Source organism: Lynx canadensis, chromosome B4, assembly GCF_007474595.2.
Source record: "Lynx canadensis isolate LIC74 chromosome B4, mLynCan4.pri.v2, whole genome shotgun sequence".
NCBI classification, from domain to species: domain Eukaryota; kingdom Metazoa; phylum Chordata; class Mammalia; order Carnivora; family Felidae; genus Lynx; species Lynx canadensis.
In genome coordinates, this window is record NC_044309.1 from 50,965,937 (window position 1) to 50,984,327 (window position 18,391).

Here is an 18,391-nt window from a genome sequence, read left to right on the forward strand (position 1 = left end):
CCAAAACAATGGTTTAATAGCCCCCAACAATGGCAATTACGCTCACGAATCTGCAATTGGGGCAAGATTCTGTGGGCTAACTCGTCTCTGCTCTACTTGGCATCAGTTAGTCCAAGGGTAGAGGCTGGATATGCTCATATATTGAGTGGCTGTGTGGTTACTAATCCTGTGTGGTATCTCCAGCCCTGTGCCTTCAGGGCAACCAGATTCATATATGTTGACTCCTGGCTCCCAAAGCTAAATCCCAGGGAGGAGCCGATGGGAACAGGTGAGAACAGATGATGTAGGAACAGATCAAGCTCAAGCCCCTTTCCCAACCTGGTCCCCTTTTTTCCAGGTTTGGTAAATTGAAAAATAAAGTTGTAATAGATTTGGTATACAACATAATGATTTAATACACACACACACACACGTATATGTTTAAAATGATTACCACAATCAAACTGCAATCACGTTAATTAACATATCACCTCACAGTTATCTTTCGTGTGTGAGAGAACATTTGTTTGCGTTACTCTGTTCCACTGACTCCTTATAACAAGATGTGTCATCCCAAGTCATCTTGACAAAAAAATCAAGGTACAATAAATAAAATTGTAAAATATATTCAAATATTTGTATCCTTAACAGAGGAATTTTGAATTCTAACTCATCACAGACAGGTATGCATGGATTAAACTATTAAAGAATTTTCATACCATATCGACATTAGAGTTCTTGCATACCACATAAATTAACATGTTGTTTTTCACACCAAATCATCCCAAAAGAATCTTTTTTGAACTGGGAAAATAATTTTAAAGAATGAAGACCAAATCTCTAAAACGGAAATTATCCAAGAGAATAATTAGAACAAAATAAAACAAAAAATTAAAATATAATGGTTAAACTGATATATATATAAATATATACGTATATATATATTTACCTATGTACATATATATATGAAGACAATATTGAAACTATAAAATATTAATGAAATCCTTGCAAATAGTTGACTAAAAAAAGCATAACATTGAATTTGCTAGAATAACATTACACAATAAAATTTATTTCTCATTTACATAGCAATCCAATCTGAATGTACCTAGTTGATAGAGATCTTTCCTAAGCTTGAGATATTAGTGCCAGCCATAAGAGGACTGTGCCTCATTACACAGAGGTTACCATGAAGTTCTTTAGTAGAAGGAAATTATCCCATTTGCCAGTTTCAAGAAGTGCACTATGTTGTCTATCTTTTGTATGTTATGAAAAGTGGCCCATGGTACAGATTTCTAGGCAGCAATCGGTGGTTTTGCCAGTTGGCTAGAGATCAGTACGAAACAAAACTGGGTGACGATGACAAAAAGGACCAGAGAAAAAAATGTGTGAATGGATCTCTTAGAACATAAAATATTCATATCTTTGTGTATCATGTTTATGCCCATCAGAGAGCATCCACCAAGGAGAAGTCACTTTACAACCAGAGGGACAGGATGACCTGTCCTGCAGATATCAACCTGCCTCTTGGCCATCTTTGTGCTTACAACAACGATCCAGGATAACAGTGGTCATAGTGGCATGGATGGAAGCAATGCATGGGCTTATAATGTGGACTTTGCCTCAATATAACTGATTGAATATGTCACTTCTAAGTTTCCAACCAGACACTTTTAGAAATGGAAACTCTGCCCTGGATATAGCACCGTTTCTTTGTGGGCTGAGTGGGTGGGTAACAGGAAACAAGTTAAACACTGGTATCCAGGGGCACCTGAGTGGTTTAGTTGGTTAAGTGCCCAGCTCTTGATTTCGGCTCAGTTCATAATCTCATGGGTTCGTGAGTTTGACCCCAGTCAGGCTCTGTGCACACAACTTGGAGCCTACTTTGGGTTCTCCCTCCCCTCCTCTCTCTGCGCCTTCCCAACTCCCACCCTATCTCTCTAAAAATAAATACATAAACTTAAAAAAAAAATGCTGGCATCCAGATTCTGCTGTTCCAGGATTCTTTCAAGCAGCACAGTTTGATGACAACATTCCTACTGCCGACTCTGACCTATAGAGCACAGTCACTATTAAGCTTCTCAAAATTGTCTGTGTCCCCTCACCAGTGCATTCCTCACTTTCTTAGTAAAGGAAATTCCTCTGAATTGTCCCAAGCACCACCATTACATGGTGGGTTCCTGGGCAAACCTACCATATCAATTCTAACTTCCCTACCTTTATGAATGTTCTGAACTATTTTGTATTCTACCACACAATGTTCTATTATTTCCACTACTTTTACTCTAGTCTATCATCAAGGCCAGACTTCTAAGGAACAGCAAAACTACATTGATGAGCTCTAGATGTCCCTCCTATAATGTGGAATCACAGTTCATGGTGAGTAACACCAAGTCAATGAATTCTCTCCTATGCAGACTAACGTTCTGTGTTACTGGTCCCCCACTTGCCTACCAACCTCTACTCAAGATCTTCTTCCAGTTTCACCCCCAGATTCTCACTGATACATGTTAACTGGGGTACGTAGCACTGCTTGCACTCCCAGTTTAATTTCTGGGAGATGTAACCTTAATTATCAGTGATTTGGCTGAAGTTAGGCCGAGGGCCCCAACTAAAAAGGCAGTGAGGCCAGCGGCAGGGGCACTGAAGTACAGAGGGTAAACAGTTGATTTCTGAAGGAAACTGCACTCAGAGAAATCTGAGAAGGCCCAAAATGTTTGTCTCATACAATATTTCTTTCAAGGCAATAAGGTCTTCAAGGTTATATGTGTGCCAACCAGCTTTTACTTTTCCCCTGTGATGTATGGATTTCTATTATTAACTAAAAACAACCAATCCTTTTTATATGAAAAGGATCTTAGCTGCATAACTTAATTTGTGCTAACTACCCTTCTTATATGGAATACATGAAAGGCAGAATTTTTCATTATCAGACCAAATACAAACTATACTTACAGGCAGAGAATTCAACTTCTTAAGGTCTAAATTATAAGTGAAATAAGTAGTATGAGCAATAAGTAATATTAAGATGTAAACGATATCAAGAACTCACTGAGTTACTGGAAAGGCACTTTAAAAATTAAATTCATGCATTTCTGCCAAATTGATGAACTATAACTACATATTTCTTTCAAAGAAATAAATATAATAAAAGTAAACTGAGGCCTGTGGAGGTAGTTTAATAAAATCATTAAGCAGTTATACAAGCAAACTATACAGCAATGCATTGGTAAGTTATAGCGAGTGCCATTTTGTGTAATAAGGAAAAGGCTGGGTGTGAAGCATGAGTGTACAAGATACAAACAACCAAACGGCAAGCTATATATTTGAAAACACAGCTGTGGTTTATGTTCAGTCAGTTCATATCTCTAAGAGAACTATTTTTTTTAATGCATACAAAGGGCAAATTTCATTATCATGTGAATATTTAAAACTCTCTGATATAATAAATCCCCTAGGGTTACATGTCTGCTAAACAGATTTCCGTCTCTTTCCAAATACATTATTGATCAGTTTAGCCATTGATTTAGATCCACTGGGTCTTCTCTTTTCTTTGAGTTTGAAGTTTGTCAGGATGTCCTTGATAATTCTGATAAACATCATCTCTACCTCCAGACTCTGCTCTGCTGCAGATAATTCACAGAATTGGCAGCGGTTATCCAATGCCAGCTTTTGCCCTTCTTCCCAGCCAACCTCTCGCACGTGACAGAGATCTTGCTTGTTACCAACCAGAAGCACCGCTGATTCCACAGCTCTGAAATGTAGAACACAACTTTGGCAAAATTATTTTACATCTCTTTTTTTTTTTTGCATTAGTAGGTTTATATAAAAATGAATTAAGGACAAAAAAATTATTGTGTGTGTATATGTGCTTCTTATGGTCATATGTAAGTGTACGACACAAATCCCCAATTATTTACAAAAATTATAGAATGTGGTATGTGACACAGAAGTAACAAGACTATTAAAGCATAGGATTTGCATTGATACAAACCTATTCTTGAATAATGGCTCTGTTTACCAACAAGGCATGATTATTAATTTTCCAACTTCCATTATCCTATATGTAAAACAATCGTGAAATAGCACGTGTTACACAGAATTCTCATGGAGATTTAATTAAATGATGTACATAAAAATACCTAGCACAGTCAGCAAAAGATGCTTACCAAGTATTATTTTTCATTTCCTTATCAATTGAAAGAGAAGGACTAACTAATATGTTTTTACTGAATAGCTACTATAATTGAACAATTTAGATATAATTTTCCTAGGGAAAAATATTACTCAATACTCATTGCTGTTTGTTCTTTGTTATTATCCATTATATCATAGTCTAGAGATAAATGTTATAATCTCAAGACCTTGTGCAATTTTTCTGTTTATTTAAGAAATATGTTTCCAGAGCTCCTGGGTGTCTCAGTCGGTTAAGCATCCAGCTCTTGATTTCGGCTCAGGTCATGATCTCACAGTTTGTGGGAGTGAGTCCCGCACCGGGCTCTGTACTGACAGCACAGAGCCTGCTTAGTATTCTCTTTTTCCCTCTCTCCTTGCCTCGCCCTCCCTGTCTCTCAATATAAGTATTTTTTTTAAAGAAAAACATTTCTTTGTTAAGATAATGTCTTCAACAAATATCAATAATTTTTCCTCGGTTACAGAGACAAATTTCTAAAACAGGGTTTCATTTGAAAGATAGAGTAAGACAACTAGTCCTTATAAATGCCATGGAACTCTGCCAAGTTATCTACTATAGGGAAGAAATGAATAAATGCAGTCTTCAACTCTATCTATAAAGATACTGTCTTTAGATTCTGCTAAAAGTCAGTTTCATTTGCATGATGGTGTGTGTGAGTGGTGAGGGGAAAAGCACTGTGTCTGTTAGACTTTTCAGGGTATTAATATTTTTTCTATAAAATTCAGAAAAGTATTGTAAAGGATTAATGGGGAAAGGATAAGTGAAATATTTTGAAGGGTGACTCATAATCAGATATAATTTTATAAAACAGTAACATATTTTGCTATCCTAGACTATCTACAGATTGAGAAGTGGAAATACTCTAAAAATTACTTAGTACATTAAGAAGATTGCCTGAAAAATGTCAAGTATAGGTGTTTTCATTTTTATGTTTTGACTATTCTTAAGTGATTCTTTTGATTTGGAAGAATAGTGAAGGAATTTTATTATTATCCCTTACCTAAGTCATGCTGCTTAAATATGAGGCATTTAATGCTTAAAACAATGAAGTTCAAAATAAAAATCTGTAATATGAGAGGAAATCAGAGCTGCAAGTTACCTCGGTAAAATCAAATCCTTTTCTCCTACCATGTTTCTATCAGTTTTATAACCAGAAAAATGAGGTCTAGAGATTAAAGTGGTTTACCTAAGGTCAATCAGATATAAACAAGAATTTACATCAATTGACTTCAGGGAAACAACCTTTATCAATCATTATCCCATGGTTTCTTGATAGTGGGCATTTAAAATAGATATAAAAACACATATACCAATTTTCAGTAATAATATTGTGCTTCTTGCTTCCCAGATTAAAGTGTTATTTTGGATTCTAAGGGCAAATCTTATCACGAGCACAAAGAATCCTTTATATCAGCATGTCAAATAAAAATAAATATTTTAAATGGGAGAGGTTCAGACAAAAAAATAAAGAAAATGGGAAATTCATGTGTAAATGTATATCTAATAATACAAGAATGGTTTAAGGCAGGTATGCCTTCCCTCATAGTTTCTTTGTGTCAAGACAATTAACAATGGGTAATCATTGATCAGTTCTTTATTTTAGGAGGTGAAATAGAGAAAAATGTATTCTCATACTTAGATTCGTAATGGTTTGATTATTCAGTCTATTTTGCTTTGATAGATTGAACAACCCAACGACAAGGAATTGGATGCCAAATGTAACAAATTTGGATTTATTTAATATCCTTAACATTTTTGTGGGAATGAAAAGAAAAGGTTGAAAAGTGAACTATCTTGTGTACAGAGAACCATTTTGCAAGTGAGTGTCATGTTAACAATAGAAGCTGTCTTGTAAAATAGCCATTTACTCAGAGCAAGTAACTGTTTATGTCAGCCAGGATATAAAGTATTCTCATCTTATTCCTTTTACTACATGTGTAACTCCTGTGGAATGGAAGGTGAATTGTTCAGGGCTGTTAAATTTTGTAATTGGAAGGCTGTATTAAGCTCTTCCTAATGATGCTTATAGCTATGATGATTTACTAAAAGGAAAGGCAAGAGGAATGGAGAATATCTTACCTTTTACAATGACTAGTTTGTGGCTCCCGAATTCTGTAGACCAGTGCTTTTGCAAAAGCAAATGAGGACCTGTCACTGATGTCATACACAATAACAAACCCATCTGCCCAATGCAGTTCACTTGTGAGGGAAAATTTTGCTTTCTTTGGCTGAAAATAAATCAAGCAAATTGAAACTGGTGGGATATTCCACCTGTATTTGACACTTCAGACAATTAATTAATGGTAACCCATTTTATCAAAAAATAGATAGATATTGGAGTTTATAATATTAAAAATAATCTTAAAATTTTAATTAAAATTGAGAACACATTTCAGTTTTAAGACTGGCAACTTTACATTTACTCTTACCCAATCTTCTTCAAATCATGATTAAAAAAAAAATAAAATAAAATAATACTTTGTTTTACTTACTTGAGAACAAGGGTCATATATTTCTAGGTTCAGTTGCTTCCCTTCCAAATACAAATGCTTACTATAGATAGATTCTGCAAAATATACATATATTCAGTGTCATTATGGAAATACTCTAGAATTAAAAAAAATAAATTCATATTTGTATTACAGTCTTGCAAATTCAACTGGTCAGATTTTAGTGGAATAGAACAGTGGCTTTTTTTAACTGTTAGTGATCAAATACATGCATGTTATATTTGCTCATACATATATGTATTTCTTACAAATAAATTTTTCCACCATATCTATTCAACTACATGCTTTTGTGCTTATCTACTTATCTTCCATCTTACAACTATGGACGAATTATCTGTGTTTCCAAGGCCAATCCATTCATCATGAACTAGTTACCATTTCCTCTGATCTACTGAGAGACATAACCATACCAATTCCACCTCTCTCTTCTGCATCGTAAACTGTTCCTCTCTACTATATCATTATTAACTGCTGAATTTCTCCTAACTTAACAATCCTTTAGAACCCCCAATCTCTTCAACTATTGCCACATTGCTCTCCTAGCCTTTTAGTAAGTATCTACACCTCTGTGTCCAATTTCTGTCTCCATCCAGCTCTTTGAATCATTCCAATCAGGCTTTAGTTCCAAGAACTTAAATAAACCTGTTCTTATCAAGGTTATGGTTTTAGATTCAATGGATAATTCTGTCTTGAGCTTATGTGTCCTAGTAGAATTAATAGATCTGATCACTGCTCCCTCCTTATAATGTTCTTTTCTTTATTCTTTGTTGCTCCGTATTAATCTTTTTCATTTGTCCCACCATGTCTTCTCACACTCCAGACATGGGTCTAGGTTATGGATCTCTTCTCTATCTATACTCCCTGGCTAATCTCATTCAGATTTTTATACAACAGTTATTGCTGATGAACCCAATTTATATCTCCAGCCTAGACCTCTTCCTTGAACCTCAGACACAAACAACTACTGCTATCGGACACCTCCCTTTAGATACTTAATAGACATCTCACCCTGAAAATACTTAAAATGGAATCCCTGACTCCCCTGAAAAGATTGTATCTTCCACAATTTTCTGTTTCATTAAATTATATACCCATAACTCCAATTTATCAGGTTAAAAGCCTTAAGTCATCCCTGATCCTTTCTTTCTTTTACTTCCCATATTTATCCTATTAAAAATTCCTTTTAGGGGCACCTGGGTGGCTCAGTCGTTAAACGGCCGACTTCAGCTCAGGTCATGATCTCGCGGTCTGTGAGTTCAAGCCCCGCGTCAGGCTCTGTGCTGACAGCTCAGAGCCTGGAGCCTGTTTCAGATTCTGTGTCTCCCTCTCTCTCTGACACTCCCCTGTTCATGCTTTGTCTCTCTCTGTCTCAAAAATAAATAAATATTTTTTAAAAATTCCTTTTATTCTATCTTTAAAGTATATTTTGAATTTATCTGTTTCTCATTATCTCCATTGTTAGTACTATGATCCAAGCCATCATTAGTTTTTATTTAGAGTATTACAAAACCTCCTCATTCATCTCTCTGTTTTACCTCCTTCTTAACTCCCTTCTTGTGCCTAGTCTATTCTCAACACAGGAGCAAAAGTGAACCTTGTAGCCAAATCATATCCCTTGTCTGATCAAATCTCTCCAATGGCTCCCCATCTCACTTGGATAAACCAAAGCCTTTAAAATGCCTGAAAATGTCCCTCTTTGTTTAGTCTCCCATCACTTCTATGACTTCTTTGGCTATACTCTCTCAAATTATTTGCACACAAACTACACCATCCTCCATAGCGTTCCTCAACTTTTTTCAGAAATTCCCTCCCTCAGAATTTTGGTAATTGTTTCTTCTGCCTGGAATGTAATCCTCCAGATACCTTGATGGCTCAATTTCACCACCTTTATTTCTCTATCCAAATATCACCTTCTTGGCAAAGTCTACCCTGACTACCCTATTTTAAATTTAAATTTTAACATACCATATTAGTGCCATTCCCCCATGATATTTTCTTTTTCTTTATAGCAGTTATCATCATCTGAAATAACTTGTACCTTTTTTTTTTTAAACTGACCCTTCCTTCCAGAATATAAATCTTATGGGGGCTTGGATATTTGTCTATTTTGTTCAATACTGTAGCTTCTCTATCTAGAAGAATACCTGGGACATGGTAGGTGCTCAATAAATATTTGTTTAATGAATAAAAGACTTCCTTTCTGTAACTGTTCCTCCAGAGTTTAATAAAATACCTACCTGTCTCCAAAATGGCACACTGACAAAAAAATCATGACCCATTCTGGCAACATAACCCATAGTTAAAAAGATATAGTAAGATTTGGGGAGCTGACTTCAGGGGTTAAGGATGCATTTTAAAATCCTTTTAGGTTATATTTAATGAAATTTGTTATAGTTTCATTAAACCTTAAAATATGTTTTCAGACAGTTCCTTGTAACTTCATAGGTTACTACTGACTGTGAACCCTAAAAGTTCCTTCTAGACATTTAAACATATCTACTCAAAAATAAAAAACTGCCAGCTGGGGTCACTAACTCTTAACTTTTTAGAATTTTATTATTTCCCCTTCTGGTCTTCATTTACAAGATGGAATCATTTTCTGCCAGTTTTTCCTCGTGCAGTGATGATCTTTTTGCTCGTTTGTCTTTTCAAAATGTCTCTAAGTCATATATTTTTTAATGGAAATGTACCAGCCTGAAATGTATACACTTCATTTGTTTATATAACTATATCTTATAAAAGATTAAGGTGATTTTTGTTGTTGTTGTTGTTGTTATTTTTGGGTGTGGTTTTATTTGTGTTGGTTTGGTTTTGTAATTGTGGAACATCTTCTCCTGCCTGACTCTTTGTGTTACATTGACTTTTTTTGACAGAGGTTTTTCACCTGAGAATTTAAACAATAGGAATTTCTTTTTCTATGTATTTCTTCTATCTTTAATCAGTTTTCAAGCACTTTCCCTAAAATATTCCCAATGTCATATGGATTGAAGTAGTATGTTAGATACATGTAGAAAGTAATACAGTATAATACCTTAACGTAAGTTTCTAAAATTCTGGAATAATGCTACCTCATGAATGGAGGCTTTCTTGCTTTCTTTCTTTCTTTCTTTCTTTTTTTGGTGGAGGAGATTATTTCTTATGGAAAAACACGTTTTCAATTATAACTTCCTCTTAATCTAAGTAAGAATTATTGCACCAAAAAATCAAAATCATTCCCCTTTCTTCCAATTCTCATAATTTTTTTATACTCTGCTGTTCTTGTTTGAAAAACATAAAGCAAAATCACTTTTCCCTCATGTCTTAAATCAGGTGAGATATTAGTACTAATTAGTACTAATGTTGATTGTTAATATTAGTATTAATATTGATTAATTGCTGAGCCAAAAATATACTCAAAACTCTGGCAAAGTTCCTCACTTTTTATTAACGCCTCACTCTGATATATCCCATATGTCATGCTAATTCTGAACAAAATAAATTTAGAGCAGAGTTAGTAAAATTATTCTAAGATTATATTAAGACACTTGTTTTAGAATTTCTCTGAAACTTAGATATACAACCTAGATAATTTTGATATGATCTTTAATCAAGGTATAATTTTCCCATTATTTTCACATGGGAATAAATTAAAATAAGCTTTATTTTGTAGTTACTAGTGCTTTTATAATTAATATGTCTTCATCTTTCAACAAATGTTTATTTAATTTCAGAACTGTTTCATAGTTTACAAAAATATTCACACTGACACGCTTCACAATATTAGGAGAGGGGGATCTTAGTTTTAATGTTCTTCTGATTCTAGACTGAAACAAACTGACTTCCTAATCCATCTCACTTAACATCAAATTGGGTGAATTTTATCATAAAAGCACATTCTATTCAAGTACCTATTTTGATATTTCCAACCAGAATCTGAATAAATAAGTTGCTGAAAAATGCAAAAATGGAAAATTCTACCAAAATGCTTCAGTGACCTTAATTGTGGTTTAATTAAAATGATGAAATTTTAAAGGTTAAAAAAAAAGTCTAAAGTGGTGACTTACCAAAATTAGAAGCATATTCTCCAATGAATCGCTTGGTAAGAAACCTTACTGTAAGTGCTACAAGACAAACAGGCTGGACTTAGTGTCTTTTCTGTTTTAGGATACAGATAACTTAGTTATGTACATAAGGTTTTATCTTTCAGCTCAAAAATTACCAAGCATTAATGCAGACCTTAAAGCTTTATTAAATTCTAGTCTAAATAATAGTCATCAAGATTTTCACTGTACAACCATAAAGATTAAAAGACTAGAAAGTGATCTGCCTATTCAAATCACTATGTAATTAATTCATGAATGCAAACAGGTAAGACAGCTTACTTTATGTAACAGAAACAGAGTTCTCATTAAGTTTCAGATTCAAGAACTATACCATCTCTTTATATTCTTTAGCAGATCAAATCTGGCTCTAATAGTAACAAGGACAATATCACACATTTGTTTATCACACAGTTGTTTGCAAGGATAGAGGGACTTCAAAACCCAGGAAACAGAAAAAAGACCTCTAGTGTGGGTTTATCTTGCTGCAGCGCCTGGGTCTGGACAGTTGTCATCATTCATTGAGATCAGGTAGCTCTATTGATGGCATCCTCACCACCATCATAATGGAACCGAAACCAAAATCCGGTAAAATAAAACAAAACCGTGACTTCCAAAGTCAGGGGCACCTGTTGCTCAGTCTGCAGGCATCTACAAAGCCACGCCCATCCTGTTTTTTCACCTCAGGAATGTTGCATTTAAAACATAATCCACAGGTCTCCCTGCATTCTTCTCCACCCTTAGGCTCCGAGCAGAAGAATCAGTTCAAGGCCATTGGCCACTAGTGGATGTGAGGGCAGGTGTGTTAGAGTGAGAAGTAGGTGGGATGGTGATGGAGTGATTTACTGTTATTCCTACAAATTAATACTTCAAACAGTTATCTTTCTCAAAGTGCCTATAAGTTCTATAAATATACAGTTAATTGCATTACTTCCTCATAAAAATGAAAACTCCTAATGAAAAGTAGTATACATAATTATGTATCTATATTTACCTATTAGGTCAATATATTTCTCACTCGTTTCATACTCTACACCACAGTATGCAACACCACTCACCAGATTTGCCTGTTCCTTCGCCACCCAAGACAGCAAGCTTCACATCGTTCATCTTGTCTTTCTGATCCTTCTTGCTCAGTCCTGTCTTTTGGAGCTATACTGACTTGAGCCCAGCATGTGCTTTTTAAAATCCTTTTTACTAATGCTGCTATCATTTCTCTAAGGCCAACTCCGCCCCATATTCCTCCCATCCAATAATAACTTTAAAAATGTTTTCCTGGAGTCTTTTTAAACATATTCCATTTAAAAAAATAAACATTGCAGTTACTATTTAGACATAAAGTCTTCGTAAGTCAATAGTTAAGAATTTCACAGAAATTCTGCAGAAGATTCTTAAGTCAGCTAAGAAAGCTTAGTTCCCAATCCTCTACTTTTTGTGTACCAGGAATTTAACTTTCTAGGACCTAGAAAAATGATTTCTCTAAATAAGAAAATGAGGTTTTAGAGGATGAGTATACATTCCTGTAAATCTACTTTGAGTGGCTCAGTTTTGATTTTTCTATAAAACCTGAGCCTATATTTTCTTGGACTTTTTCTGTGAAAGACAAAGGGAATAAGTTTACTCAGTCATGACAAGAAATGAGAGAAGGAAGAGGATGGCTGTCTCAGATGTAGTTGTTTAGGAGTGACAGCAGGGCACATAAACACACAGCCCATGTTTTTGAGTCATATGAGGCTTTAATGAAAAATACGGACACTACAGAGTTTTATCTCTGCAATGTCTTTCTTAATAAGCTCTCTCTCTCTCTCTCTCTCTCTTTTAGGTCAATAGACAATAGTATGGTTTCTGAGAAAAAAATAAAGCAAGCAGCTTCATGTTGTTTAAAAAGCAATAAGCAGAAGCCTGTCATGTTTCCTTCTGTGGTACTGTGGTACCCCACATTACTTTCTTTCCTTTCTCTCTCTTCATTTGTGTATGTATAAATTGGAGAGTTGAGAAAAGAGTACAACAACAAATAGAAGAACTCAACCTTGTGTACTAAATTTTGAGACCCAGGTAAAGGAGTTTCATTTCTAGGCTGGGTTGATCACAGGTATAACATGCTTTTTAAAAATGCATTTATTTAGCAAACATTGAGCAACTGCCGCTTTTTATTGAAGATGTGTTGAGTTAACAAGGTCAACAATTAAAGAATTCATTAAGATTCCTTAATGAATCTACAGTCTACTAAGATGAAAATTGACATAATTAGAATTATAATAGACATGATCATGGCTAAAACAGAGCTCTAACCAAGGGCTGAGGAAAGCAGAGCAGTGCATTGAAAGGTCTTCAAAAAGTAGGTAAAGCTTGAAACATGAGCAGGACCCAACAGGAGAAAGAAAAAGTGATTGGGAATTAGGGAGATGTGTCTATTCCAAAAGAAGAAATAGACTCTGTAAAGAAAAAGAAAAAAAAAAGGAAGAGAGAGTATGGCAATTTGTGATATCAAGGTTAACACATGAACCATAAAAAAAAATTAAAAATAACCTATGTTCTCTCTGTAATCCATACACCTATTTTAAGAGTAACAGGTAATTATTTTTTTTTTATTAAGGGAGTTTACTAGCTGATTTGTTATATTATGAAATTGAAAGTTTTTTTCCTCTATTTGGAGAAATTATATTTTTATCTTAAGAAAGTTCTGACTGATGTCTTTAGAAAGTTTAGTATACCTACTGATATGAAGGAAAAGCTTAATTTCATAGCATGCATGATATTGAAAACAATATATAGTTACATATATATACCTACATTTTTTTTGCCATATCCTGCTCCTCCCCACTGCCACTGAATTCCAAAACTAAATCTAATAAAAAAGCAGCCTAAGGGCACTTGGTTCCAGGGATCAAGCCCTGCCTCAATTCTCTCTCTCCTCTATGCCCCTACCTCCAAAAGCACGCCCACTCATGCTCTCTCTCTCTCTCTCTCTCTCTCTCAAAATAAACAAACATTAAAAAAAAGCAGCCTAGTGTTGGAATAGAGTGAATATAATTATGTACATGCTTTTCTAAGAAACAGAGTGTCTATATATTTTTTGGCCTCAGGTAAAGGGTGCTAACATATGAATGTTCTGATAGACATATTACTTATACTACCCAAAATCCTTTCACCTTTCCCTAAATAAATATTTATTCACAACCAATATAATTTTTTGTTACTTTATTCATTTATTGAATGAACAAAAATTTATTGAGTGTCTACTATAGGCTTGGCACTATTTTCAATGCTAGAAACATATTAGTGAATAAAGTACTTACAGATTCTGTTCATTCGAGATGGACCTTAAATATTAAAAAATAAGTAACGATTACATATCAGGTATTCATTAATGCTATAATTTTATCTGTTTAACTTTGAGGTCAAGTTAACCAGCCCTTTTCAACTAATCTCATTTCCCTGTAATTTCTGTTAGAATAGATGCAAAGTTTTTTCACCAAAAGCTGCGGATTCAGAGGGTGGAGTGATTAAAAAAATCTCCAAGGAGAAAGATTATCTTTGTTCCATTATACTGTTCTAGAACATTAAAAAGATGGACTACTTCCCAACTCACTTTCTGTGTCTGCAATAATCTAAAATAGACATGAATGGTGTACATAGACAAACAGAAAACAAAGAAATCATAGAAATACAATGTTATTTATGAATATAGATCCCCAGGTCTGAAGTATATTAGCAAATCAAATCCAGAAGTGTATTTAAAGAGCCAATTGTAATGAGCTAGTAGAATTTATTCTAAGAAAGGCAAGTTGATTGAACAACAGGAAGTTTGGTAAAATATTCTAATACATTAGCATGATAAAGGAGAAAAACTATATGAATAACCTGCTGCTAAAAGCATTTCATGAAATTTAACAACTGCTTAAAACAAAATACTTAGTAATCTAAAAATACATCTAACTTGATTAAGTTTATATGTTTTTAATCCACATATCAGAAAAATAACAAATACATATAGAATTTTTACTCTTAATTTCCTCTAAAAAGAGTATTTTGTCTGTTAATTTTAGCACAGAATTCGTAGTCCTATTCAATACAATGAGGGGAAGAAATTACATATATGAAAAAGGGGAGAAAAATAGTTACAACCTACAAATGATATTTTCCTTACCTGTATTTTATCTACATTATTAGCATACGTAAGATCATTCAGTAAGCTGGCCAAGTAAAAGAAAAACATAGAAACAATAATTCCAGATGATAAAAATATCAGCTAACACATGTTTTACACAGTGTATAACAGGTAATTTTTTAACATGTTTTCCAAGTATAACTACATTTAACCCTCTGAGAAACTTCAGGTAGGTGCCATTATTGTATAATACAAATACAGTCCTTTTTCACAAAGAAAGGAAAAAAAGAAGTAAAAAGAAGAAAACTAAAAAGGAATGTATAGGATTTATATGATGAATTCTCTTACTGAAGATTATCAAATAAGACTTGAATACATGGACAAACATAAATAGAATGGCCCAATGTTATAATTATTACCAAATCAACCTAAAAGTAAAATGTAATGACAATTAAAAGCCCAACAAAGACGGTTTGATTGAATGTAGACAGCTTATTTTGAAAAAGAAAATATGTAAGAATAAATGAGGAATTTTTAAGTAAAAGAGTGACAAAATACCTCTCATGAAGCAAATAATACCAAAAAAAATACTATTCTATTAAAATGTGATTGATAGGCTCATTAATCAAATAGATTTTTGAGTATAGAATTTGAGTACATAGAAATTTATTTTATTATGAATGCAATGCTTTTAATACATGTTATTTTTAAATTGTGTTGATGCTATTAGAAAAAAAATCTTAGAACAATGTGTTATATCTGTACCATATGCCACACAGAAAAATAAATTATGAATACTAAAAATCTTAGTGTGAAAATTAAATTCAGAGAAGTTTACATAGCCTTTGACATATATATATGAGAATCTTCCAAATAATTGTAGAGAGGGAAAAGTCTTCTTAAGAAATAGATCCAGGGGCACCTGGGTGGCTCAGTCGGTTAGTGTCTGACTTTAGCTCAGGTCATGATCTTGCTGTTCATGAATTTGAGGCCCGCATCAGGCTCTGTGCTGACAGATCAGAGCCTGGAGCCTGCTTCAGATTCTGTGTCTCCCTCTGTCTGTCTGCCCCTCCCCCACTCACGTTTTGTCTCACTCTGTCTCAAAAATAAACATTAAAATATTTTTTAAGAAAAAAATCTAAAGACATATACAAAAATATATACAGAAAAACCAATATAATGAATTTTCATAATTGATCTGTAAGTGTTGGTTATGTTACTCCCATGGGATTATTTAACAAAGTGTGTGAATTTGTACGTTTAATAGAAAATAAGTTTCTAGCTACAAATGGATTCTTTTTAATCAGAACTGAGGTATTTGTTTCACTTCAAATTATAATCCATGTTTCTAAAAGAAAGTTCTAGCAGAAAACAAGTGTTTTTAAAATGGAATTACTTCTGGATAATGTTATGTGATAATATGGAAATTTATAATGGAAGAGTAGTTTTGTTTTTGTTTTTTAAGAAGAAAATGGTATTATTCTAATCTCACAAAGCACATGTTTTCAAACAGCTAACAGATTTAAAGTGCATTAAGAGTGTTCAGGTGTTTCCACATTATGTTGGGGTTAGGTAAGCAATCTAGGGAATATTTATAGAAAAAAAGAACATTTGATTGCTAAGCTCTATCTCTTCTTCTTCTCAAAGCACTTTATGTTATGTTTCATGACATAAATAGCACAGATAGCATTCTCAGCCAGAGATTAGGAGCAATTTCTCTGCAATCATAAATCCTCCAAAATCTCTTGCAAAGGAATTATTCAAACGCAGACATTTGCCTAAACAAATGATGAAGATATAGGAATGGTGGCTACTATACAAAAGCTCTATTAATATTAACAGTAGCTAGCATTAAAAACTTCTATTAGTCCACAGTCTGATTTGGGGGGCTATAATATATGTATTTTAGAACTAATATTTGCTTAGTACATCAATTTATGTTCTAACAGTTCACTTATTACACTTTCCTAATAGATTTCTTTTTTGTATGTGTGATTATTTTTGATGGATTGGCTATTTATTTGAACAAGTATGTAAAACAGATTGCTATGTAACAAAACTACTCCCACACTATTTGGTCTGGGAAGACTATTTTCAGAGTCTACACCTATTTTCAGTATAGAGTCTATACTAAGTTTTTGGCTTATAGCCTCTTGAGTGTCTGTTTAAAATGTAACAAATCAGGGGCGCCTGGGTGGTGCAGTCGGTTAAGCGTCCGACTTCAGCCAGGTCACGATCTTGCGGTCCGTGAGTTCGAGCCCCGCGTCAGGCTCTGGGCTGATGGCTCAGAGCCTGGAGCCTGTTTCCGATTCTGTGTCTCCCTCTCTCTCTGCCCCTCGCCCGTTCATGCTCTGTCTCTCTCTGTCCCAAAAATAAATAAACGTTGAAAAAAAAAAATTTAAAAAAAAAATGTAACAAATCATACCTGAATACTGAACACCTACTTATTCTACAAATTGCAACTAATCTGAGTTTATCTTTTCTTTTTCCTCTTCCTCTTTGTGCCCCATTTCGCTTCCTGTTGGTGTGAATGTGTTTCTCCTTGCTTGCTTTCTTCCTTTATTCTTGGCTGCTTTTAAGAGGTTTTAGGTGCCTTTCTTCATCAGCAGTGTTCTAAAATTTCACAATGTTATTTTCTGGTGCATGTCATTGTTTTCATTAATTGTACTGACACTCACCTCACCTTCTAAATTTAGAGATTCCTGCATCTCAGTTCTAGGAATTGTTTTTGTATTATGCCTTTAACAATTTTTTCAACTCTAGTTTTATGTGTTCTTTCTGTTTGAAATGGGCATTAATCAGATTTTGAAATTACAAGATTCATTCTTTTTTTAAGTTTATTTATTTATTTATTTTGAGAGAGAGAGAGAGCACGAGCAGCAGAGGTGGAAAGAGAGAGAAGGAGAGGGAAAATCCTTAGCAGGCTCTGCACTGTCAGCACAGAACGTGATGCAGGGCTCGATCCCACGAACTGTGAGATCATGACCTGAATCAAAACCAAGAGTTGGGCACTTAACCAACTGAGCCACCCAGGATCCCCCAAGATTGACTCTTAATACTGACATTTTCTCTCCTATTGACCTGTTCTGTATCTTTAATTTCTCCTTTATGATTTATTTCATAGATTCTACCTTGAGTATGCATATATATATATGTGCATATATATGTATGTATATATGTATACACACACACAATTTTTAAGAGTGCTTTCTTATTTGTTGCTATCGTGTTGAAATAGTGTATACATTAATTTCAATTTAAAGAAAAAGTTTGACATATGCTGCAGTAGAATTTGAAACTATATAATCCCTTTCATAGTTAACTTCACCTTTATGAATTAGTTTTGTTCTAAATTACGCTGTAATACAGTAATTCAAAATAGGAGAGATAGTTTACCAGACCAAAAAAAAACAAAAAACAAAAAACAAAACTAAAGGAGTTCGAGGAGTTCATGACCACTAAGTCACAACATAATACATAAATATATGATTTTTACTATATGATATATGTGTGTAGG

General features: G+C 34.0%; 1 protein-coding gene across 2 annotated transcripts; it reads right to left on the reverse strand.

Moving 5' to 3' along the window:
- Window positions 1-3,143: 3,143 nt before the first annotated feature.
- RERGL (RERG like) lies at window positions 3,144-14,972 on the reverse strand. Of its 2 annotated transcripts, XM_032593916.1 has the most exons (6): window positions 14,914-14,972; window positions 14,063-14,086; window positions 10,728-10,784; window positions 6,667-6,740; window positions 6,254-6,402; window positions 3,144-3,733 (listed from the first exon to the last, which is right to left on the reverse strand). In XM_032593916.1, the coding sequence occupies exons 2-6, from the start codon at window positions 14,073-14,075 to the stop codon at window positions 3,451-3,453; spliced, it is 576 nt and encodes a 191-aa protein (XP_032449807.1). In that variant the 5' UTR covers window positions 14,076-14,086; window positions 14,914-14,972; the 3' UTR covers window positions 3,144-3,450. The 2 variants fall into 2 exon arrangements, with proteins under 2 accessions (XP_032449807.1, XP_030178633.1); XM_030322773.1 differs by lacking the exons at window positions 14,063-14,086; window positions 14,914-14,972 and adding an exon at window positions 11,822-12,359.
- Between the last annotated feature and the right edge of the window lie 3,419 nt (window positions 14,973-18,391).